Genomic DNA, 24,464 nt, shown 5'->3' with positions numbered 1-24,464 from the left:
GACAAGTGTTTTAAAGGTCAACTCGGCCGTGTGGCGTTTGTTTAATCGAACATGCTTTTCCGCTGCACGTTGGTGCGGAAAATTTTTAAGCGGATTTGTTTGAAGCTGTTAAACTTTCTTAGCCTGGATACCAACAAAGTTCTCTGTGTGGTCAGACTGTGGAAAAAGAAAGCAAATTAGGTGCTCAGCAATGTGCAGAGAATTGGTAACTATGCCTGACATTATTAATGAAAACTCCAGGTTCAATACTTAATTAAACCTACAATAATACTCGAGTATTACTAACTAATAACTTGTGCTGAATAATGAACTGTGTAAAAACAAACTGCACGTGCAAGAGTAGAAATGACAGCATGAGGTTAAAAATAACTTTATTTATACAGCAGCTTTAAAACCAATTTTTATAAAGTGCTTTGACAGACAAAGCAAAGGCAGGAACTCGGGAAGATTACAGAACACAAAACCGATTAAAGAACTTTCAACAATGAGGCCAAACTGAGTATTCAAGAAATGTCAACAAAAGGTAAGAACTCGAGTCAAACATCAAAGGTTATCGAGAGTAAAAGAATAAAAGTGACAAAACAGAAACAAAGGCAGTTGGAGCAATAAGCAATACAAATAAAAAGATAAATCAAAGCAGTGAAAGACCATAAAAGGATGATAAAAAGACGACAGACGATAATAATGAAACATACTAAAGCACTGGGATTATTTACCTATTTATTTTGAATAACGTTTTTCCAGTAATAAAATCAACTTTCATTAACACTCACACCTACGGGTAATTTAGAGTCACCAGTGAACCTAACGAGATGTTTTTGGACTGTGAGAGGAAGCCGGAGTACCCGGAGGGAACCCACACAGACAAGGGGAGAACATGCAACAAAACCGGATTCAAACCAGGAACCTTCTAGCTGTGAGGCAATAGTGCAAACCACTGCACCACGGCGCAGCCCTAAACAAAATCAGTACAATAAAAGATAAAATAAACAAAGCGAGCAGAAAAAGGATAAATTAAGAGAAAAAAAAAGTCACATGCTGACTGAATGTTAAACATCTTCGTGATGTAAAATGAGCTGGTTTTTTTGCTTTTTTACCACTGGATTTTTTACATCGGCCTTTCATCAGTAATGGATTAAATATGGAATCCTGACGAGAGGTCAGATCCTCTTGTTAAGGGTTTATGGGTTGGTTAGAAAACATATTTTGCTAATGTGGATTCAATCAAAGACAAACAACAGTGAAGAAGAGATGACTCAGTGTTTCCCTTAAATCTGTTGTTCTCAAAGTGGAGACCTCGAGGCGGTCCCCAGCAGATCATTTTCATCATGATTTCATCCATAACAAACACAATGTGCCATCAGTTTATGAGTCCATCATGTGAAACAGTTTGAGTCTGCCTCAAGTAACAACGTTTTCTTTTCGAGAATGGCAGAAAAAACTCATTAGAATAATAATAAAAAATGTACTACACGTGTTAGAACATTCGAGTCACGTGAGCTCACATAGTTCTCATACAGCGCTGACACTCTCGTGTGTTGGTGTGCAGGGAGAATGCGCTGCAGTTTAACTCTGCTGCCCTCTAGTGGTTTTAAATAAACACTGCAACTGGGTCGAGTTCGTTTTGGTGGTTTATTTGGTGGATTATAAAGAGACTAGCGGGGAAAACGTACACTTTTAAACTAAAAATATGAACCGCACGATTCACATTCTCGTTTTAAATATGCTCATGATATATTGCAAAAGAAACGAGACCATCATTTATTTATTTTTTTAAACGCCAAACACACAGATGATAAAAATTCTGTCATCCACTGTAAATTATATTCTTTATGTTGAATGTGCTTTCTTTTGAAGTCATACACTCAGACTACACGGAAAAACGATGTATTTATGTTGTCTCATGACAGCAGAGAGGTCCAGAGGAACAGTCGTTAGCTTAAGTGGAATCAGCTGTTGTCAGCTGATCAGTTTAATGAGGCCCAGAGCTTGTTTAATTTGAAACACAACCATTCTGGACACCAAACTCCACAGCAAACAGCAGTGCTCACATGCTTTGGAGGAGAATATGTTTAAATAAAGTTGCAACAATGAATATTTATGTTAATAGTAACATCTCTGACTATAGGAGGTGTTAGGTTTATATTGCTGAACCCACAAATAACAATGACCCTACTCTGCAGTTCCCCTCAGCTCAGGTCATTTTAGCTTCTTTTGAACTGATTGTTTTGGCTTCACAGTCCCAACTGTGCTGTTTTGGTTCACCCTCACTGGTGTCAATTCCAGATGCTGGGAGGGACTGCTGATGCACCTAACCGAGGCTTCTTACCCGGCACTGAACAGCAGACACACACACAGTGAAGTCCAGGAGTCTGTAGAGACCAATACGAAGCTAAAGGAGAACAAATATTAGATTTACAATCATCAATTGGTCAACATCTGCTGAATGGATCTGCTCACTCACTAACAATCATCATATCTATTTTAAAAGGTGAAAATATGTGTGTGAATATAAGTGAAGGTTTTTTTTCCTGCTGCCTCCAGGTGGTCAAAAATCAGTAAATGCAGATTTTATGAGCCAAATTTAGATTACAGAAATTCTTGTCTTTTTAATATCACAAGCTGTTTTTACGAATTTACTGAATTTACTTGTAAGTTTTTGCTTTTTAAGTTAACAGTGTTTTGCTGTAGAATGGTGGTTAATGAGTAGGATATGTGGGGTAATGCTGGAGTGAAAGATAGGTCTGTGCAGATAGCAGTCTTTTCTGTGACTATGGATCCTGCAGTATGCGTCAGAGATAAATGTCAGGCATGTTCTTCTTTGTGGGCAGCACGGTGGTGCAGTGGTTAGCGAAGGTCCTTGGTTTGAATCCTCTTTCAGAAGTAGGGAGCCTTTCTGTGTGGAGTTTGCATGTTCTCCCCGTGCATGCGTGGGTATCCTGACTTTCTCCCAAAGACATGCTCGTTAGGTGTGAATGTGAGTGTGAAAGGTTGTCTGTCTCTATGTGTCAGCCCTGTGATTGACTGGTGACCAGTCCAGGGTGTACCCTGCCTCTCGCCCAATGACAGCCCTGAGCAGGATAAGTGCTATAGATAATAGATGATGTTCTTCTTTGTTTTCCTTTAATTACATATTATGTGCATAATAATATATAACAGAAATAAGCATGTGGATGTGCAATTTGTTCCCACATACAGGAAAAAATAAGTATAACATTTACAAAACCCTTTAAAAACTAATAAGAATTAAAGTAAAAAAACTGGTTTGTTGTAAAGCATCTACAGGTACTATTGTTATAATAGGATAACATGAGAGAACAAAAGGAGGCAGGTTTTTACCTGAAGGCATTTATTAAATATCAGAACACGTATAATTACAGATTAAAAGAGACACGTTTGTGTATTGTTTTGGATGTTTTGTAAAAAGTCATGTGACCAGAGAGTTCAGCTTAGTGGTTAAATAAAAATACTGACATTTACAGGCTTACAGACGAAGGGTTCATCAGCCGTCTCAGTGCATCGTAGTCTAAAAGGTGAGTGTGATACCCTGAGGAAGGTCATGGCACGAAGAGTTAAAAAAAACATTCAAGATTAACACACAATTAATCAATCGGCACAACAAGAGGCAGAACAATTAAATACTTTAAAAACCAGTGTGCAAATTACAATAAGACCGGACTTCAGTCCGATCAAGAACACAGACACGGAAGCAAGACATGAGACAGCTAATAAAAAAAGATCAATACTGCTTCTTTAAAATTTTGTGTAAAAAAAGTGCAATCTTGTGTTTATTAATTGAGTCAGTTTTTGTTTTGTTGCTTGTTCTCGACGACATCCTCACGTTACTAACCTGAGTGACATCATCATAATAAAGCCTGTTGATTAAACCTGAAATCTTCAGGGATTAATGGCACGTTTAGATTTTAGAGTAAAACATTAAATCATCACATTGATGTTATTTGTTAATTTTTAGAGTGTATTTAAATGAAACTTTAAGGTACACTGTTTTTTTATTAAAAGCTTGGCCTGAGTGTGTCGTTTAAAACCAGACAACAAAGACACGAGTGCAGCAGGTTTTTAGATACTTGCTGTCGACAAAACAAAGTATTTAAGCAGTGGATGTAACCACCATGACGTCCTCCATCAGGCGGCAGCTTGTTTTTGTGGCGCAAAAGGTGACCAGATCAGGAAAAGAGAGAGGTGATGCATTGCTACACCCTGATCCTGAATAAGAGGTCAACATGGTAGAGAGTTAGGCCCCGTGTCCACATAGCGGCCGCTCCGAGCGCTTCGAGCTTTGAATTTTTCAGAAAGGCGCTGGTGTCGTCACCGCCGCTTTTTTCAGGCAACCAATCAGATGGGGCGCCACTCGTCACCCTAGTTACCACCAAACATAGAGGAGCCACTTGGTCGTTTCTGTCTACCCGGAGCTGCTCGATATGACAGACAAGGAGAATCACAATAGAGACCGAAAAGTCAGTTTGTGGGAGCAGATCGACCGCACACTAAATGTTGCTGTAAGTGTTGTGCTTTTGTCGCCCTACGCGTTGTTAGCTTGTTGTTAGCTTGTTGTTAGCTTGTTGTTAGCTTGTTGTTAGCTGTGTAGTAAGTTAAACTTCTTGTTTCTTGCGTTTTTTTTCTCTCAAAGCACAAGCGTCTAATCCCAGCGCCCTGCCAGCGCTTTTCTGCCAGAGAAAGGCTCCATGCTGACACGGGGCCTTACAAGGCAGCCACGCACTGATGCATTACCTACTTTACTCTAAATGGAACCATCATTTCCTAAGTGAACATCACGCTGTATTGAAGACTTGAAACTAAAGATTAAGACCATAAACTTGTTAGGAAAATGTTTACTGAGCATTCTGTGGTAGATTTATAAACACGCTTCTATTTGCCCCCTGCTGGCCATTAGAGAGAATGCAGGTTTAAGGCACTTCTGCGTTGCTTCACTTTTCAGACCCGACATCGACTACTTATAGACAGTCTATGGAAAGAACGTACACATCACAGATTTTGTTTTCATATTAATGCGACTCTCCTTAGCTAAAATGCCTCACTTGTTGTTAGTAGTTTGTGACTTGTGAACAGACTTGTGAACAGACAACATGAAGCCCATTTCAGTTATTAAAAAACCCATTCAAAGACAATTCTTTAGTTCTTCTTGACGAGTTTCAGTGATTATTTCAGTGTCATTTAAGAGTTAAAAAAAGTGGCGTTCAGGGAAAACACGTCAGTCTTCGTACAAAAGAGATTAGATCCACCTGAAGAGTGGCAGTGGTGTAATCCTTCCTGTTACTACGTTTCTGCTGAAGCCTTTCTATCGGCTGATCTGAGGACTCCTAGCACCAGTTTTTAGGAACAAAATTCGTCCTGACCAGCAAAAGCTCTGCGGCTTCCTCGCAGTCTGAACCCCCACAGGCCAAAAACAGCAGAGGGATCTTTCCCTCCTTGGTTCTGACCCTGGCTGTATTCGGGTGTAAAATGTAAAATCCGCCTTTAGACGCGGTGATGGCGTTTGAGCATTACAGGAGCAGAGGTGTGTGTTCTCCCGCCGGCTCGCTCCGCCTGATTAGCTGCTGCGCTCGGGCCAGGATGCGGTTCGGCAGCGGGGGGAAGTGGTGGCTCGGGTCCAGGACGTTGGTCTTGCGGCGCTCGCGTTCCTGCAGCCACATGAGGTACGGGCTGGGCGGGAAGAAGGGGCGAGAGCGTTCGCGGTAGATCTGCAGGACGATGCCGCCGACGCCGAGCACCACCCACACTGTGATCATGACGTAGTCTGAGGGAGGGGAGAAAGAGATTTATGTTAAAATGAGATCGAACGTGCAGCATACTGAGGTTTTGATTTCAGCTGAACTCACCGATGATCTGGAAGGGGACGTCGGTGAAGACAGAGCTGAAGTTGTTGTTGAGGAAGCGTTTGAGGATGTTCAGTGTGATGTAGGAGAGGCTCGTGTAGATGTAGGCGTTCACAGCCAGAACGACAGCGTAAGCACCGACAACACCGCACGTAATGATGTTCCCCTGGTACCAAAGACACAAAACATCACTCAGAGTTAAGTTGAGGAGAAACATACTTTAATTTCAAGTGCAATAACAGATGTGCCGATTATCGGCGACGATTTTCGGCATCGGCCTTTTTTTTTTTTTTTTTTAATCCGACGGCCAATAAGAGATCAATTTAAAACTGGGTTATTTTGGCTCTGATGCAGCCAAGCCTCTCTGTCTGCAGTCACTACTCTGTCTCCAGCATTGTCCCACCCACAGCACTGATTGGTTACACGCAGAGCCATGGCACGGGTAACAGCCAATCAGCAGTGAAAGCTGTGCATGCAGAGTGCTCACACACATGGCCTATCTGCCTCCTTGACTACTAATAATCGGTATCGGTATCGGCATCGGCCCTGAAAAAACCATATCGGTCTATCTCTAAAGAGTACCTCTACTTTTTTTATTGTTTCATACAGTGTCTACTGTTACATTTTTAGAAAGTGTGTAATTTTTTACATGGTGTATACTTTTTGTTCTTTATTCTATTTTAATTTAGTTTATTTATTCTGATGCTCTTCAACTTACTTTATATTTTGTAAAGCTGACTGGAGAATTGATAAAGTTTGTTTCGTTTTAAAAATTGTATACATATTTTAATTTCATTATTTTTCGGAGCCTCTCTTCCCTCCTGAAGCGAACAAGCCGTTTAGCCATTCAAAGGTCAGACCTTAGCCACGATTGGCTGACAGTACTTGTAGTAACCGCATAGCCCCTCCCCCACGTGTGCGATCCCACTTGGGGGAGCGGCTGCACTACACTGTCACTCCAAAGTTGAAAACATGAATACATGGCTGCTCTAGGGTCAGTTATTCGGTTATTTTTCACTGTGAACAAAAAAACACACAAACATGTGAAACCCATGCACATATGAGAATATACATTCAAAACATACGCCCCCCTTCAACTGCTGCTGTCACTGCGTCATTCTTGATACTACCACTAGATGGCATCAGAGTTAAGAGCTTAAACTGTAAACAAACTAGTGAGTGGGTTGAGGTGTTAAATCAGTTACCTCTCTGGGCCAACGCACAAAGAAGAGCGGAACGATGATCATGATGCAGCAGAACGTCACCCAGAAAACTGCGTCAGAATGCCTGAACACATCGAGGTCACCTGAAGAAAGACACACAGAAACACACTGATTATATATAACATACACCAACATTTATAGCTTCACCATGACTGATGGTTTCCATGGTATTGAGACATAATGGCTGTGTGAGGGACAAGGTGTTTTTTCCTACCCAGAGGAGTGAAGAAGATGGTGGCGGCGAGGAGGAAGCCGAGCATCAGCCCAACTACGACGATGCAGGCCATGACCGAACCGAAGCGCCACCAGCTCATCACCAGGAGGACCCCGCCGACCACGCCGATCACTCCCGACAACGTTAGACTGACTACAGAGCGACAGACGAGAGAACTGTAAGCCCTCTTTCTGCACAGAGTTGCTTTGTGAACAGACTGATGCTTGCAAATGTGCAGAAAACTCACTGTCATATTCCAAATTTGTCGTCCTTGTGATCAGCACGAAGAAGAAAAACGCAGCAAAGCTGAATCCCATGCAGAAGAGCTCTGCAGCACAGAAACACAGAGAGAACAAACCAGGTCAGACACAAGCATCACTAATACTCCTTTATTTCACAGGCAAGCACACTTTAAAAGGTGTAAAATGACTCATAGGAACAAAAACTTTTGGAATCGGTCCAGTAGATGTCCACTGTCGTAGCCACGATGCAGCCGCAATGGCTGCAACATAATCCCCAGGGGCAATGCGCCCGATCAAAGTACGTCCACTAAAAGTGTTGTTTTTGCCGCTGACAGGCTCAGATTGTTACTCCAGGTGTCCGACAACATCACAGAAATGATCCCTACAAAGATCGTCCTTTTTTTAAACAGTAAGATTCTTTTTGTGTAACCAGAAACAGAAGTCTCACTCAAGGAGAAGTCTCGCTCTGAAATCTCGCGGGTGGTGAGATATTAACGGAACAGGATGGTGGAAACGTGAGTTAGAGTTGGAGAGAGAAGATTGTTTTGCCGGTGTACAGCAAGCGTAGGTTAGTTCAGTGTTTCTCAACTGGTCTCGCCTCAGGACCCACCACCACCTCCTTAGTTACCCATCGCGACCCCTTAAATTTATTTAAAGAAACATGGTGCAGTTTGAATCAGTGAATAGGACGACATGGAGTGTGACTCAACTAAGCTACTACTGCATGCACGCCATGGGAAACCCATGTCCTTCAAAATAAAAGCGCAGCATAGAGTTTTGGCACACATCCGCGACCCACTGAAAACAGCTCTGCGACCAACTTCTGGGTCCCAACCCACCAGTTGAGAACCACTAGGTCAGTGTATTTGTTTTATCTTCCTCTGCCTGTTGCCCCTCTCTCTCTTTGTTCTCTCTTCAATTTCTATGAGCTCTTCGTCTGTATACTCAAATAAGTCGGGACGTCCATCGAATTCAAATGCCTCAATCAGGTAACATTCAGCCGTGGCTTTTGAAATATACTCCTGCTGGCAGTCCTCTACGTAACAAATCCTCTCACCAACTAAAACTCACATTTCCACCGTCCTGTTCAGGCAACATCTCACCACCTGCAGGATTTCAGAGCGAGACTTCTCCTTGAGCTTCCGGATCTGGTTACACAAAAAGGATCTTACTCTTTAAAAACAGGCCGACCTTTTTAGGGATCATTTCCTTGATGTTGTCGGACACCTGGAGTAACAATCTGAGCCTGTCTGTGGCAAAAACAAGCACTTTTAGTGGACGTACTTTAAGGTCAATTGCCCCTGGGGATTATGTTGCAGCCATTGCGGCGTATCGCGGCTACAGCAGAGGATATCGACTGGACCGAATTCCAAAATGTGTTCCTCTGCCTCTGACACTTTCAGATTTATCAGATCGACTGGGAGAAGTAGCAGATTGCAGTCATGGGTTCAGATTGGAACAAATACATTTGTGCATCACATGCGAGGCAGTCCACCGCCGCGCCCAGAGTTCTTGATATTCATTCTTCAGCACTTGCACAAGAGAGCTACATCAGATTAAGTAAACATTTCCACAGCTCTTCGTTGTGCTGTGCCAGCAGCACAGCAGAGCTTTGTTTCTATCTGAATCATCAAGTTCGGACTCGCAAACTTCACCTCTGACCTCTTTTATCCCGTCTTTATAAAGTCCTCTGCTGACCCATATTTTAACAAAGAAGAGGACAAAACAAATATTTCATATCCAGGGAAGTTCTGCTTATTTTCTGTCGGGCTATTTCTTTTCTTCTAACTTGGCTCTTTTTTATGTCAGAGCATTTCTTGTAGTAAGCTCTATTGTCTTTAATTTCCTTAATAGGATTTCGTAACTTGCTGCTGAGCTTTTATAACCGATTCTTTTAGTAACTTAATACTTGAAAGTAGAATTAGAAGAATTAAAAATCAACTCTGACAAGAACAAAGTGCTTTATCAAAGTCACAATTTCTCTTTTCAAAGCATCTTATCCTTTTCATCTCTTCACACGTGAAGAACGCACAGTTTATAATAAATCTTACACCACACCACTGAACTCGTGTGTTCCCTGTAGACCTAAAGAACAAAGACAGAAGACTTTTCATGTCATGGGAATTCACTGTGAGTCATTAGGACTGTTCTGTTACATCCCCAAGACGCTATTTGACTTGTAAATGAGTTTGTTAAGATTAACTTCTTTCTTTAAGGAAGTAAATCTCGTTAGTAGAAGAAGTACGTTTAATCAGGTTTACATGTTTTGAACACAATAAGCTATTTTTCTTTGTGAATTAGAGGGCTTGTAGGCTTATTTCACTGCAGTTCCTTGTGCGTGTAAACCTTGATTCTGATTCGGCGAGCTTTTGAAAGTGCATTGTCCAAAGTGCATGGTGCATGGTGCTAGTGCATTTAGAGCCAGTTTTTGCCAGTTAAAAGGTGCTTAATGTGGATGCATGGGTGTATTTTGGGCATAACATGAAACAAACAAATCAAGGTGTCATCTCACATTCCGTCTAAAAGTCAGGTGATCTGTATCCGGCAGATTGCTATTTATATGGTGGATTTTAGCCCTTATCTTTTCATAGACCGGGGAACTCAAGACTTATGAAGGTTCCCTCCCTCTGTTGTGCCTCTGCACGCACAGAACACACACAGGGCCACTGTATGAATGATTAATATAGGTAGATTGTTACATCCTGCAGCTGCAGTGATCCCATCGCAGCAGACACTAAAAATGTGTCTCCCCTTTAACAGAGATGTTGTGCGCATTTACAGCTTTACTTCAGTGTTCATTTTGGCAGCTATTTTAGATTTAGTCTTCAGATGAAAATTGCTGATTAGTCACATTTAGTCATTTTTACGCTTTATAGTTTTAGTCGACGAGAAGGTAAAATGAAGAACTTAAATTTCAGCAGATCATCCAAAGATCACTTTTCATCATCGCTTCTCATTAAACAGTCTGACTGGCAGGCAGACAGCCGATGGTCGCTCCTTTTTTGTGCAGACGAAGTGTCAAACGCCCCTTCTTCTGTGAGCACGCACAGAGCCTGAAGCAGAACGCCTGGGTGACACAGGAAGTTCACAACCACCATTGTGATACCCGTAATCTCCAACCGGCTTACCCAGTTACAGGAATGCATTGCACACAAATATTATGCATTCTGAATGTCCAACAGTCCAGCACTAACATTTGAGTCCCGTCTGGTCGCGTTAACGCAAACAAAACATACGTGTCGTCAGAGTTGTCATTAGCAACGATCTATTTTTAGCTCCCAACGTCCCTTCTTCGTCATGGAAAAAAAGATTTTTGTAATTATTTTCCCTAACAAAATTAACACTGCTTTACTTTAATGATTATTTTAATATCCAGCCCTGCAGACGATCAGGCTCTAATGTTAATTAAAGTTCTGTGTGCTTAACATCAAAGAAAGGTAGCCTTATAATCTTTAATGACTTATTTTTTTTCCTTCTTCAACATGCGTAATTGACAATCCTTGTTAATATTCGGGATAGTCTGTTGGATGCTCTTGCTGATTTGATTTATAAAGTTTAAACACATAAACATTCAGCTGGAGTTGTTTTGCCTGTGCTGGGCTCAAGCAGGAATCTCCCTGAGGTGAAGCAGACTCCCCCGGAGGCAGCTGTGAACGTGTCCTGCGTCAGGTTTTTTAATCGTTGGTTTAATGGCTTTCTGCTGCCTCAAGATAACAACGTGCCCCCACTGAGAGTGACCACACCTTACTTTAACGTCAGCATGGCTGTGGCGCAATAATGGGAGCGAGTAGATTTGCTTCTCACACAACGTGGGTGCTGGGCATGTAAATGGGCATGTACACGCTTTGCAAGTGAAATTTTCTTGCTCTTTTTTTCCCCATTTTATTGCCTTGTTTCTTGTGTTGAGTTTTTGCAGTGATATGCAATGGAATATTACTTATAATACACATAATAATAACACAATTTTAAACTTCTCACCACATTTGAAGAATCTATGCCCAAAGAAGCACACAAACAGGCCTGCCAAGCCAATGATGGTGAAGAAAACCTTAGTAGATGCCTTTCCTGAAATAATAAGAAAGATACATATGAGTCATTAACTGCGTTCACAGCAGAGGAGCTGAAGGTCAAACTTTCTCCAATAGCTTTGCAGCCTTTGCAAATAAGCTTCCTGCCACTTCTGAGGGCGTATTTGTTTAGGAGCCAGCACCGAGATACAGCAAATACATTCCGTATCATGTTGCAACAATCTCAATAAATCCAACAAATGCAAGATTACAATCAGATTACAACCCAGTCACAGTATTTCAACCTTAGAGGAGCTCACCCAGTGTTTGGCAGCCGTCCAGAGTGGAGGCAAAGCTGCAGGCGTAGGTGTGGACGGGCACATAGGAGGCCGTGGTGTTCAGCAGGGGGTCTCTGACGATGACCGAGTAGATGACGCCCTGCCCGGGGATGGAGTTGAAGACTGCCGTGCTCATTTCTGATGATAGCAGCGTCATGACCTGCAGAGAGATTAACAGTTACGACTCAAAGCACAGATTCGTTCTTCCCAAAATAAATATCTCTAGGGAGGTGGTCGTGTTTTTGGGGTCTCACCAGCTTGCCGTTCTCCGTCATGCGTCGGACGTCTGCCACTTCTTGGAGGCCGCGGAAGAGGCTGCGCTCTGATAGGTCGTTCTCAGGCAGGAAGAACTGGTAGATGTCATACTGCAGCCGCCAGCGTGTGTTCGGCTCCGTCGATTCGTCGCAGGCTGGAGGATCTTCTCCCCTGAGAGAGAAGGAGGACAGGCGGGACAATTCAAACTTTGTATTCGTGAAGTTTCACTGTGTTTTGCTGATGTGCACTTTAACAAATTTACTTAAAAAGTCTTGCTCAACTAGTGTCTCTAATATGCACGACTGTTATAACAATATTTATGTATAAATGTCAGTTAACTGACTTACTGAACTTAGGCAGAGAGAGAAAGAGAGACAAGAGTACGAGAGATTGAGTGGGCGAGTGTGACAACAGTAAACACATTTTGTTTCTTATGTAGCATAATTCTATGTAACTCTGTGGTTTATCAGTGCTCTGTGTGAACTGCAGCTGTGCAATAAAACATAAGAACGGGACTGCCTGGAGTTTTAGATGTGGCAGCAGTGTTACATGAAAGACGTGTATACAGTGCATGCATCTGCTGTAGACGTTAAACACAGGAACCTGGTTTACTCTGTGTCGCAACACAACACATGCAAATGTGTTTTAACAGGAAATGAATCAAGATGTACCCAAAAAGATTTTCATTTAAAGGGACACATTTTAGCTCTGCAGTCAACTTTCTATAATTCTAAAGTGTTTTTGAGTCATGTTGGTAAAGTTTGTTTCGTTTTAAAATTTGTATACATATTTTAATTTAATTATTTTTCGGAGCCTCTCCTTCCTCTTGAAACGAACAAGCCGTTTTGCCATTCAAAGGTCAAACCTCAGCCACGATTGGCTAACACTGCAGCACTGCACTGTCACTCCAAAGTTGTAGAAAACATGGCTGCTCTTGGATCAGTTATGGTAAGTTGAAATCTTGACAACGACTCGACTACGAGCTCGTGCAAGAAGGCAGCCTGAGGTGAGTGACGATTGGTCGATTTCAGCGAAAGCATGGATCTACGTAGAAACCTGCAGCTGTTCTGAGCGGCCCATTTCAGAGGCGACCTTTTTAAAAATGTAACTCTGGAAAAACACGGAATTATGCAGTTTTCACTTTTTCACTGTGAACAGTAAACACCCACAAATGTGAAACCCAGGCAACATATGAGATTATCCATTTAAAAGATATGGCCCCTTTAAATAAATTTTAAGTTATTTAAAAAGCACAGTAACACTTTAACATTAATGTGCTCTGTTGGATCCGAAACGTGTTTATCCACCTACACTTGTAATTTATTGCATTTTTTATGGCTGAAAACACCAAATAAAAAGCTGTTGAATCAAAACGTTATTGAGTGAATGCTTTCTTTTTAGAGATCTGCCTGCAACACCACCAACCACAATAAGCTGTTACAGCTTGTATGGACTAACAACTCAGGTGTGGATATTAGAACAGGTGTCAGGAGTTTGGTTATCATGTGGACTTTTCACCTGGAATTAGCAGCATTAAGCAACGTCCCGAGTATTTGTCCAACATCGGTTATGAGATGAAAACTCATTTCCCACATTTTATGCATGCTGCCGAAAAGAAGTGTTATACTCTCTTATGATTACTCTAATGGAGCAAAGTGTGTTCTATCTCTGTGTTGTGATGTGCAATGACTTAATCCCTCAGTATATCGTAGTTCCTTGCAGCCCAACCACAACAGAAACTGTTTCAAAGAACTGAAAACTTCTAGCAAACGTTTTCTTCCTCAAACTATTCAGATAAACAAACGCTACAAAGAGAAGTGTCTGTGCAGCCGACTGGCAAGAAAAGATTGTGGTCGTCCGTTTATCTGCCTTGAGACGGATTTGACACACACCAGACATTCTAAGCAAGTACTATCAACCACAGCGGAGGAGGAGAAGGCGGAGGTGGAGGTGAGGCTGTGAGAGCATGAGATAATTTCAAAGCAAATAAACAGCGAGGCTCAACAACGGAGTTCAGCAGAGTTGAGTTGAACAAGCTGAACAGGAAGTTGAACAGGTGACACCGGTCTGTTTAGTTTGCTACCTCTCATATCCTAAATTTGCTGGTGCGAAGCGGATCGTCGTCTCGTAGAGGTTGTAGTGGATGTAGACGTTTGGGTCGATGTCCAGGTTGAACTCTGTGTTACAAGCTCCAGGCACCGGGTCTAAAACACAACAAATTCACAATTAGATGTAATAATAGGCATGTTAAACTAACAGACAAAAAGCACTGTTGAGGCTGTGTTTCATACTGCAGTGTCATAATGACTTGTAGATATCGTGTTTCAACATGCTCGTAAGCCATAAGAGCAACCACAGCACAATCAGTGACAGAATGGTTTGCACGGACTTCCTCAACACAATCACAATGAACAGAGGTTTTTTTCTAGCCCAAGTAACCATGATTTGGTTTTGCATAAATACTTTTCATGAACAGTAGCTGCAACTTCCTTATTTCATATTCTTTTGCAATCTAGTTGAGTGAAACAAATCAGAAGAGAAGCAACCTAACACGTTCTTTTAAAGGAGAAGTCTCGCTCTGAAATCTCACGGGTGGTGAGGTGTTACCTGAACAGGAAGGTGGAAGGGTTGGAGAGAGGATTTGTTTGCGTAGAGGAATATATGTCAAAAGCCATGGCCGAATATTTACCGAATTTTGACGATGACGATGCGGCATTTGAAATAAATGGCCAGGGAGGAGGCGGCTAAGACCACAGGGACCTAACGGGCAACTATCTATCGAGTAAGTAGACTTAACCTTTTTACATGCATCTATCTTCTTTTTTTTTTTTACACAAAAAGGATCTTACTCTTTGATCTTTGTAGCGGTCATTTCCGTAATGTTGTCGGACACCTGGAGTAACAATCTGAGCCTGTCAGTGGTAACAACAAGCACTTTTAGTAATCAAGCGTACTTTGATCGGGCGCATTTGCCCCAGTCCGTACCGCATCTGCAGCGGAAGCTACCTGCTGTACCGATTCCAAAACTTTCTGACACACAAATTTCTACAAATAGGGCCCAGGTTTAAAAATACCCGAACATCTCCTTTAATGACCTAACATAATTGCTAGAAGAGTGTTTCAGAAGAAGTACCAGTGCTCGTGTATGGCAGGATGACCCCTGTGCACGCCACCGTTTCACGATCTGTAGACGACAGGAACAAGGAGAGGGTCGTTTGGCCCGGCAGGAGAGCTGACAGGAGTCCTGCATCCGTTGCTGACAGGGAGAGACCCAGGTCTGGAATCTGGAGCAAACACAAATAACATTTTATCAGCAGACGCACAAAAAATATCAAGAAGCTTATAAACTGTCCGATCAAAATCCATTTAAACAGCAAGAAAGCAAGACAAACGGTATACAGACAGTTCTATGAGGTTGTGTTTACACACAGGGGTGCTTTGAGTAAATGCCAACACTAACATGCTAACTTTTGATGGTTAACAGCTATAATATTTATGTTCACCTTTTGGGTTGTTTTTTGCCTATAGCGTGCTGCCTAATCCCGCCCTATTGTGCTGTGATTGGCTGTCACTGGTTGCCTAATGTTTGCCTTCAGGGCTCTCTGCCAGGAGGCTCTTTGACCCAGAGGAACAGGAGAGGCTGTTTGTGTCCACTTTGACTTAATGTTTGAGCTCAATCCATGACCTCATTTAAAATCTCACTAAATAGTGCTGGTGCCTCAACCTGAACAAACTCTGACCATTTCACAACCTTAACCACGTACCTGTTTAGGTTACCTTTAGTTTAAAATATAAAGTGATCAGTGACTGTTGGTTTCACACAGGACACAAACAGCAGTCTCATGGGTTCGACCTGTGTTTGAACTATTGACTGTCCTTGCACAGCACAACAATACCAGCACAGCACAGCACAGCAGGGCATGAATACATGGAACTCTATTGTTACATTATCATAATCTGCACTAAACTAACTCACAGTGCAGCTGAGGCTGATTGCATGTTGCAGGCATTATTTCATAAACCAACCCACTTGATAAACTTAAAGGAGAAGTTCTCCCCCAGAAAAAGCCACCGTCAGTCAAAGCTGGTGTTCTCTGTAATCGATAGAAGTGATAATATTTGAAATTGGCGCCATATCTGTGGAGAAAGTTGCACAAACAGCTTGTGGTTTCACCCATTCTACATTCCTACAACACCCAGCGTGCATTGCGCCACTTCCTCTGAAAGGAACGGCCCAGCGAGAGACGCTGGAGTGAAATACTACCGTTTCGTTGCAGGTAATTGCTCAGAGCGGTACACTCCGAAATGGGACCGGTGGATTGTCTAAAAAATCTTCAGGTCTGCAGTCTACATTTCAAACCTGATGATTTTTAACGAGACATGACTCGGTTATAAATGTGGAATGTCTGGGAGGGAAAACAGGAGAGCAGGCAGCGTTTCAAAGCATCTCACGGAACAAATTATTACATTTTACAGTATGTGGTTTTTTTCAGCCTTACACTGCAGAGATCAGAGGCGGGCGTCCTAGACTGAGGAAGTGTAGTTTTGCGAGCTCCCAGATGACGCGTTTTCCAGGGCCCATTGGAAAAGCGGATAGCGTCCTCCAAAGGCATTTTTTTCCTACCATAATGGCATTAGTGCCCCATAATAGCATGATAGATCTAATGTTGAAAATCGGTGAACTGGCCCTTTAAGTTTTGACTTTATGATGGCAATGGGAAAATGAGGGAATTACCAAAAGTATTACATTTTATCCTGAAGGGAAAATAATTGTTGCAAAAGTTGTTGTTGCATTTTACTCAAGGCCAACACTGTGATGTGCCCCTTCTGCTATCAGGCTACTAAACACTGAGGCCATTTTTAATGACTGTTACTGATGTTTTAAACATGGCGATTCACATGAGCTCTAACAGCTTTTTGTATTGACCAGTGTGTGTTGATCTGTTGTCTTTACCTAACCTCTTGAGTTTTGGAGTTGTATGGACTGGGTAAGGTGCGAATGAATTGGCCTTTCTGGACCTCTATCTGACGGTGTGAGGGCATCAAAAACGCTGATGTGTCCTCCTCCAGGGAGAGTTAATACTGAAACTCATTGAGATATTTCAGCCTGGATAAAAAATGAGGGACAGACCACCTGAAATTCCTGAAGCTATGCAGCTAGCATGGCTTAAACTGTAATCTCGTGTGATCAGCGCTAAAATCTATGTACATTCTTGCCTTCTTATGAGTCCATATGTTGAGTTATGTTGAGCTCCATGGCTCTTACACACGTGCACATGTTCTTTAAGAGCCAGATCAAAAAATCCAAACTCATAAAAGTAGATCACTGACGAAAGCAGTGAACCACAACACAACAGGCGCTGATGCAAACACAAGCAAATACATGACAGTAATGAGGATGACACAATCTTCTGCCAGCAGTCACATCTAAAAGCATCACAACACTCAGCTCTTTGTTGCATGGATTACTGTGTTATTAACTCACACCGCTCGGCGCAGCTGAGGATTATCATCCAGCTCGCCTACACACGCACTGCTGTGACATTTGCAAACGGCTGAGCTTATGATGCAGCTTGTGAGACTGTGGTGAGTTAAAGGTCAGATTGCTCCTTTCTGCGTTTGAAGAGTGGTGAGAAAGAATCAGATCCCCCCTTTATAACACCATGAATATTCTTTTTGAATGAATTGTATTAGCTGCTGATAAACCCATGATGTGAATTAACTTGTGTTATTGGCAGAGCGAGGAAGGAAGTTCAAGTAAGTCCAGAAGTTCACAGAGGTTCCTGTTTTGGGATAAGTCTGCTGATGTTCAACATTTCATCAGGAATATGTGCCTGTATTGTTTTGGTGTTTGCCACATGCATATCAATCTGCAGCTGGAAATAAAGCCTTACAGAGGTTGGATAAACTTTGCTTAAACTAAACTGCTCAGTTGTTTCAGTTCATTGTTTTGCCTTTTTAATTTGTGACCTGTTTTATAATTGGCAGCAAAACATTGTTGACGATCTGCTGACGAGAGAATAATGAAGTTTAACAATTTTCCACAACAAACATTTAATTGTACATTACATTTCTAAATTATTGTAGTAAATTCAAAGTGAAAAACTTTTTCATTCCTAGCATTTCAACCAAATGTGTTTGCATCATCCTGCACTGGTAAGCTCCCAGTTCACATAAACTAGTTGGCTAACAACAATAGCATGTGTGTGGCCCCAGTGGGAAAAGAAGACCACGCTCTCTGTCCTTTGTGGAAACATTTTTAAAATCTGATCAACGTGTTTCACCACTGGTGGGTTTCCCCCCGTAGTGCTGCACTACTGTCGTTGACAGAACATTGTAGCTACATCGTGTGTACGCTGTAACAGCTGTTAAAAGAAATGACACTTCAGGTCGGTCGCACAGTTAGAATTGCGATTTTGTGACTGACACCAGATGGCAGGACAACATTTTCAGAGAACACAGCGGATATTTAAAAAAAAAAATTCAGAGAATAAACGCTGGATTACGCGTGACGAGTCTGGCAGTATCGAAGCATTGTGCCCACACAGATTGACTCTCAGTCTGACTGCTCATACAATAACTCCTTTGTATGATACCCAGCGTCTTGTGCAGACAGTTGGGTGGGTAAAGATACTGCATTCAGTTTGGTTTCCACTGAATTTAACTAATACTTCGCTAAGCTAGAGCAGCGTCAAACCCAGAGTGTGTGAAGGACTTAGGACTTACTGACAAGTCATTAGTCACAGACAGGAAGCACACAACAGTGATTCAACTGTGGGTTCAGTTTAGAAAAGTGTTTCCAATTTAAACTCGCTTAAGTTCATGTGGTAGCTCGTTCTTGATTTGAAAAATGATCTGGTCGAGAGAAATGAGTTTTGTCAGTGTGGTTTGTTGACCGGAGGAAGAAGTGGGCGGGGAGCACGGACAGCAAAAACCTCACACGCCGTTCAAAGAAATAACACCACTCGTAAAAAGGATCTGGTGGTTTAAAACTCTTTGTAAGTAAGAGTGATAAACATAAAGGGAACTTGAAAATAAGTGAAAGAGAGATAAGGATATAAAGGAAACTAAAGTGTGTGCCAGTGTACACATTCACCTTTTATGAAGCTGTTTCAGACAAGACAGACTTCCTGTTTGTGGTTTTGCTGCTACAGATCGGCCCCGTGCCAAGTTTTGACCTCTATTTGCGTCAACAGGACTCTTCTTTTTTTCTTTCACTGAGAAACTCACATGAGTTTGTTTTCCTTTATCCTGTTTTTTTCACTGTTCAGACAGTTAACTAAAATTACTCTAACTTCCTCGTCCATCAAGCGCGGACCCAAAGCCGAGCTCTCCCCTTGAGACATTTGGGAGCGAGGCCAGAGGGTTTTTCCTCGGGGCCGCCCTGTCTGCCACTCATGACCGGTGGACTGTACATCAGCTGACTGCAACTTCTCTCACTTAGTCGGACGACCCCGCTTCACAAAGCCTCATTCATTAATCAGAAGATGAACTAACTGGGTCTTAAAACAGCGTGAAGCATATCTTTAATTTCACACTTTCTGCTGTTTCACTGGAGAGAAATCACTCATTAATGTAGTAGAAAACCAAACAGATTAGCCATTTGATTTGCTGATTTAACAGGAAATTGCAAAAGTTAACTCTAACCCTCAGTGGGCTTTCAACTTTGCCCTGCTTACTTTCTTTCCTGCCTCTATGTTATGAAGCTAATTCTAGAGTAATGTCACGCTCAGAGCGATCTCTGTACCATGAAGAACATGTCAGCCATCTCGCTCTGATGAAAGTAAAGCATGAAGAAAAGCTTGTCTGTTACATGCTTACAGTTTTGGCGTGATGTTAATTTGTGTCAGACATATTTGCTCTCAGAAATACCAACAGTGGTCCATGCAAAGTTGCTGGTCCACCTCTGCCTTGAGTTAGTTTGTGCTGTTGTGTTACAAACACTAACGCAGCAACGTAAATGTCAGTTGTTTTTCAAAGTGCTACTACTGTGGTCATAGCTGAAAAGCATCTCAGCAGAATACTAATAACACAACCACATCAGGATCACCACATCCCGCCCGTGACTGGCTGTCTCTGAGGGTTAGACGCTGTGAAATTGGCTCAGCATGTTCTCACCTTGGTGTAGGAGAGCGTGGCATTGTGGTGCTGCATGTGAAACTGCAGAGTGATGAAAGCGACCTCTGGGGGGATCCTGGACACCACGGCCTGCACCGACTCGTTCTGGGAAACGCTGACGTTCTGGAAGGTTCCCGGCAGGAAAACCACCCGGTCTGTGACAGAGAGGGAAAAGACAGGTTGATCTCCATAAATGAGTTGGTTGTATTGTTGTAGTCTGCTGACTATAACCTGCTCTGCTACAGTGTCATCACAAGCACAGGCAGTATAAAACACTTGCTCTGTATAATTTGACAAAGAACCGAAGACAAGACGGGGACAACCTCAACCTTTCACAGACATCTGTCCAGGACGCACCCAGAAAAGTAAGTCAGATGCTAAAGTTACTTGGACTGTTGATAACGTTGCAGTTAGCTAGCTGCTTACTTGGACTCAGACTCAGGTAACGGGGACTTGACTCGGATTCTTCTTTGGTGACTCGGGCTTAAACACTGGGGACTCCAGACTCAAGGTTTGGTGACTCGACTACAACACTTCCAACAACACCAAACAAGTTAACAAAATTAGAGCCCTACCAAAATGAGATTTTTTAGTCGATACAAATTCGAAAACGTATACCCCTTTCCCACCAAAATTAGCATTTTGACGCAGGTTTTTCAGACCCGGGAAGACCTGCTTATAGATGCCGATTGTCTCTTTACCCATTGCCAGTGGAGTATACTGCTGTCGGTCACTTTTCTGCCATGTCACCGTCTGACATCACAAATGCGCCAGAAACAGGATACGTAAATAGTGAAGATGTCACGGTGGTTAGGTCCTTATTGTATTTATTACTCATTCAGTCTGTTTATCAAACTCGGCCGACAAATTTGGAACGATGTTCGAGCGCTGCTCGGACGGAGACGGGCGGAATTTGTAGCTGAGGAGTGGACAAGGAGTGGTAGAAGTTACCGACCGATTAAAGCATTGCGCCGATAAGGGGGCGGAGATTAGCGTGTCGACACAGGTTTTGTGTTCCCATCAATACCGAAAGGCGGCGAGGCGATAATTACCCGCGTCTACTGCAGAGTCATTTGACCCGGGTCTGAATGCCGATTATAACCTTTCCCACTAAGCAAAAAAGCCGGATGTTCGCATGTTTTTTGACCAGTGGGAAAGAGGCTATATTTATGAGCCGATAATAAATCTGTTATAGGCCCATATTGGTTGTGTATATTGCCCAACTGAAATATTGCAGCTTGGATCTAATTATAGCCCATACACATCCCAGAAAACGGAAGCACATGGAAAATGCTAAACAGTAAAACCGGTTTAACTCAGATTATTCTGAACATATTCTCTGAGCTAACTGCAGAGCAAGGAGGTTCAGCATGAGCCAAATGTAAAGGGTTATTTTTTTATCAAAATGTACAAGAACACTCACAACATAACTCAGCCTATAATATTAAGTATAACTTAGTAGTAAGTTGTGAAGGAGAATACCGACTAACTGTGAAGGAAACAAGACAACACACAGGAAAACTGCAGATAGAAATCACAGACCACAGCACAGTTGGTACAAAGCCAAGCAGGCGACCTTAAACCAGGTCAGCAGCACTTCAAAGAGGCATCGTACAGAAAAGGATGAATGAAAAGTATGCTGTGTTGAGTAATGATGTATGAATGCTGAAAACATAAAGCTAGCTACTTGAAAGAGTTCACACAAAGCTGAATAAACGTCTTTAACCCCCAGAGGCTTACAATGATTCCATAAAGCTACAGGCCTTACAGCAACATGTCAGCTGTTTTCTTCAGATGCTCAAATATGTAACGTTTAATAAACTAATCAAACATGACGTATTTAATCTTCAACTTTCATCTGGAAACCTTTGGACGGGCCAGTGAAGCATATCTTCCTCTGATCATCTGCTTGCGTCAAGGCTGATTTGTTTATCAACACGGTAATAATTAATCCACCATGGATGCATTGAAACTTCAGTAACCATGACTGTATAATAACTGCAACATGAACAAATGTATTCATGTTTAATTTGCATTTGCATGTCAGGATCACTTCAAATGCTCACACTGGGACAAGCAACATCAGATCTGACATGTGCCTGCAGTTTGACCAGGAAATAGAGAAAATCTAGGCTATTGCAATAACTTTTGAAGTGCCAGCATAATTCTATAACACGTTTTAGTAGTAAACATGTTTCACGAAGACTCCAAGTTTAACAGGATCTGGAAGACACTTTCCCCCCACAATCATTTAATCCTCAGCAGCCCTGTCGTGTGCTATTCTTCAGCTGAGCTTATCACTGTGAGAGTGAGCTTTCCTCACTCTTCATCTCCTCTTCTGACCACTCTGATTGATTTCAGTGGGTCTTAAAGTTTGATTGTTTGCTGATTGCTTTTTTAATGTTGGCCAGATAATGTCAATCAGTGTTAACAAAGCCTAAGATGACATCAACAAATGTTTTGGTTTGTCCAAAATCAAAAGATATTCAGTTTATCGGCATTGAGGATTAAGGAAATCAGGGAATCACAGTTTAAGAAGCTGGAATCAAACAGTTTTAACCCTTTTCTAACTCAAACCGATTAATTGATTATGAAAATAGTTAGCTGTGAATTACCTGACAGATTATAGATTAATCGTTGTTACTCTACACACTATTGTGCGTGGATTACGTGCATGATGGTGTGTTTACTGCAGATTGTTCGGTGAAGCTCTGTGGGTTTATTTCAGGTAAACACGTGCTGCCTGATCTATATTGATTGTTTACAGGTCAGACTCCAGCTCAGGAGTGACCTGCTGCCTTAATTAAACATGAACGAGAAAATAAATGTGAGCCAGAGAGGGTTTATTTTATGGCTGTTTTTTATAAATCAAATGTAAAAGATAAAACAGACAACAACCTAAAAAAATCTATTCCAAGCTTTTACTTTTGACATTTTCTTATCATTTTAACTGCTCTGCCTTTTTTCATGCCAACTTTAAAATGTATGTTATCATATTATAGTCTTTTTGACTAGTTGTGTTTGGTGCCTTAAGAGCTGCAAACACTTAAATAATTCCTTTAGCTCCATATGAAGAGTTTAGTATCCCATGTGAGGCTAGCTATTTCAGTGGTTTTCCACCATTACTAAAATACTGAATCATCAATTCTAAATAGTTAAAAACTTACATTAATAATTGATAATATGATGATAAAGTGTGTAATCTTCGCTTGTTAGGACTTCTTAACTTGCTATCAAGTACACCGTTTGTTTATCTGTCAGAGTTAATACTCTCACTCCACTTTTTTCACAACCTATTTCCTATTCACAACACTCAGTACTGATTTGACTAAAAATGTAGATCTCTATGCCTAAAGCTAGTAAGATGTGAATTTAAAAGATAATTTCTCTGCTTCAAATATTACTGAATTCAATTGAATATATGAGATTTGTTAAGTTTGACATCTTTAAAGTAGACTATAAAAATATTGAACTCATAATCTGTAGAGAAAATAAGATATTTAACTGCTAGTTTATGTCAGTTAAAGATACAGAGCACTGACAATTCAGCCGATACATCAGTGATTTACTGTATATATACAGTCGAAGAATCACAACGCGAACATGCCCTTTTTGCAAAGGTTTGCTTATATAACGCTTTACTTATCATTGCATTGACTGATAAAGCATATAATGTTGCTAAAATCAGAAAAAAAAGTCCATAAAATTGCTCAATCTAGTGACTTACTTTCCAATTGAGCCTGAACTTCACACAGTACGACAAGCAGCAGCAGAAGCAGCGGGCGCCAAATCCGACGAGACATTTTCTTCCTCCTTCTTTAATGTAAAACAAAACACTTCAATCTGCTGATGTGTGAATTCATTGGTAACCCCGCAGTCTTCTGTCTTTGGGTTGTAGGAGTCCCTGAACGCAAAGGCGACATGCTTGACTGAACAGAGAGGCTTTCAGGGACAGCCTCCTCTCTCTGCCGCCCTGACTGCTGCTGGACGATGCTTTCACGTGATTCTCACTCGTGGTCTCGCGATAGCCACCATGGCTTGTCCTTCAAAGATCGTATATGCGATGAAGATTGATCATTTACCTGCAACATCTAAATAATACACAAATAAGACACTTTGAAGATCTTTGACTGATTATTGCTTCATTATTGAAATGTATTTGTATAATCACATGATGCTTTGGCAATGTCGTAACTGTTACATGCCAATAAA

General features: G+C 41.7%; 1 protein-coding gene across 1 annotated transcript; it reads right to left on the bottom strand.

The window, feature by feature from the left end:
• Positions 1 to 3,340: 3,340 nt before the first annotated feature.
• On the bottom strand, positions 3,341 to 24,216 carry tm7sf3 (transmembrane 7 superfamily member 3). The gene is made up of 12 exons (XM_069671676.1): positions 23,980 to 24,216; positions 20,253 to 20,407; positions 15,268 to 15,418; positions 14,218 to 14,338; positions 12,134 to 12,305; positions 11,862 to 12,039; positions 11,513 to 11,599; positions 7,540 to 7,620; positions 7,293 to 7,445; positions 7,061 to 7,161; positions 5,859 to 6,021; positions 3,341 to 5,776 (listed from the first exon to the last, which is right to left on the bottom strand). Exons 1-12 carry the CDS (start codon positions 24,053 to 24,055, stop codon positions 5,523 to 5,525), a joined length of 1,692 nt encoding a protein of 563 aa, XP_069527777.1. The 5' UTR covers positions 24,056 to 24,216; the 3' UTR covers positions 3,341 to 5,522.
• Positions 24,217 to 24,464: the final 248 nt, after the last annotated feature.

The sequence above is a fragment of the Semicossyphus pulcher genome, unplaced genomic scaffold, assembly GCF_022749685.1.
Source record: "Semicossyphus pulcher isolate SPU_LCO1_2020_fin unplaced genomic scaffold, fSemPul1.0.p SCAF_20, whole genome shotgun sequence".
NCBI classification, from domain to species: Eukaryota; Metazoa; Chordata; class Actinopteri; order Labriformes; family Labridae; genus Semicossyphus; species Semicossyphus pulcher.
Note: the sequence above shows the minus strand (reverse complement) of the source record. Positions and strands in the feature narration are given on the sequence as shown.

Bases quoted from the DNA above. Each gene is read 5' to 3' on its own strand.
- tm7sf3 (XM_069671676.1), bottom strand. From the start codon at position 24,055: ATGTCTCGTCGGATTTGGCGCCCGCTGCTTCTGCTGCTGCTTGTCGTA. The intron at 15,419-20,252 runs GTGAGAACATGC...TGTTTGCTCCAG, and splicing joins CCACGCTCTCCTACACCAAG to ATTCCAGACCTGGGTCTCTC. The intron at 7,446-7,539 runs GTGAGTTTTCTG...GTCGCTCTGTAG, and splicing joins GACAAATTTGGAATATGACA to TCAGTCTAACGTTGTCGGGA.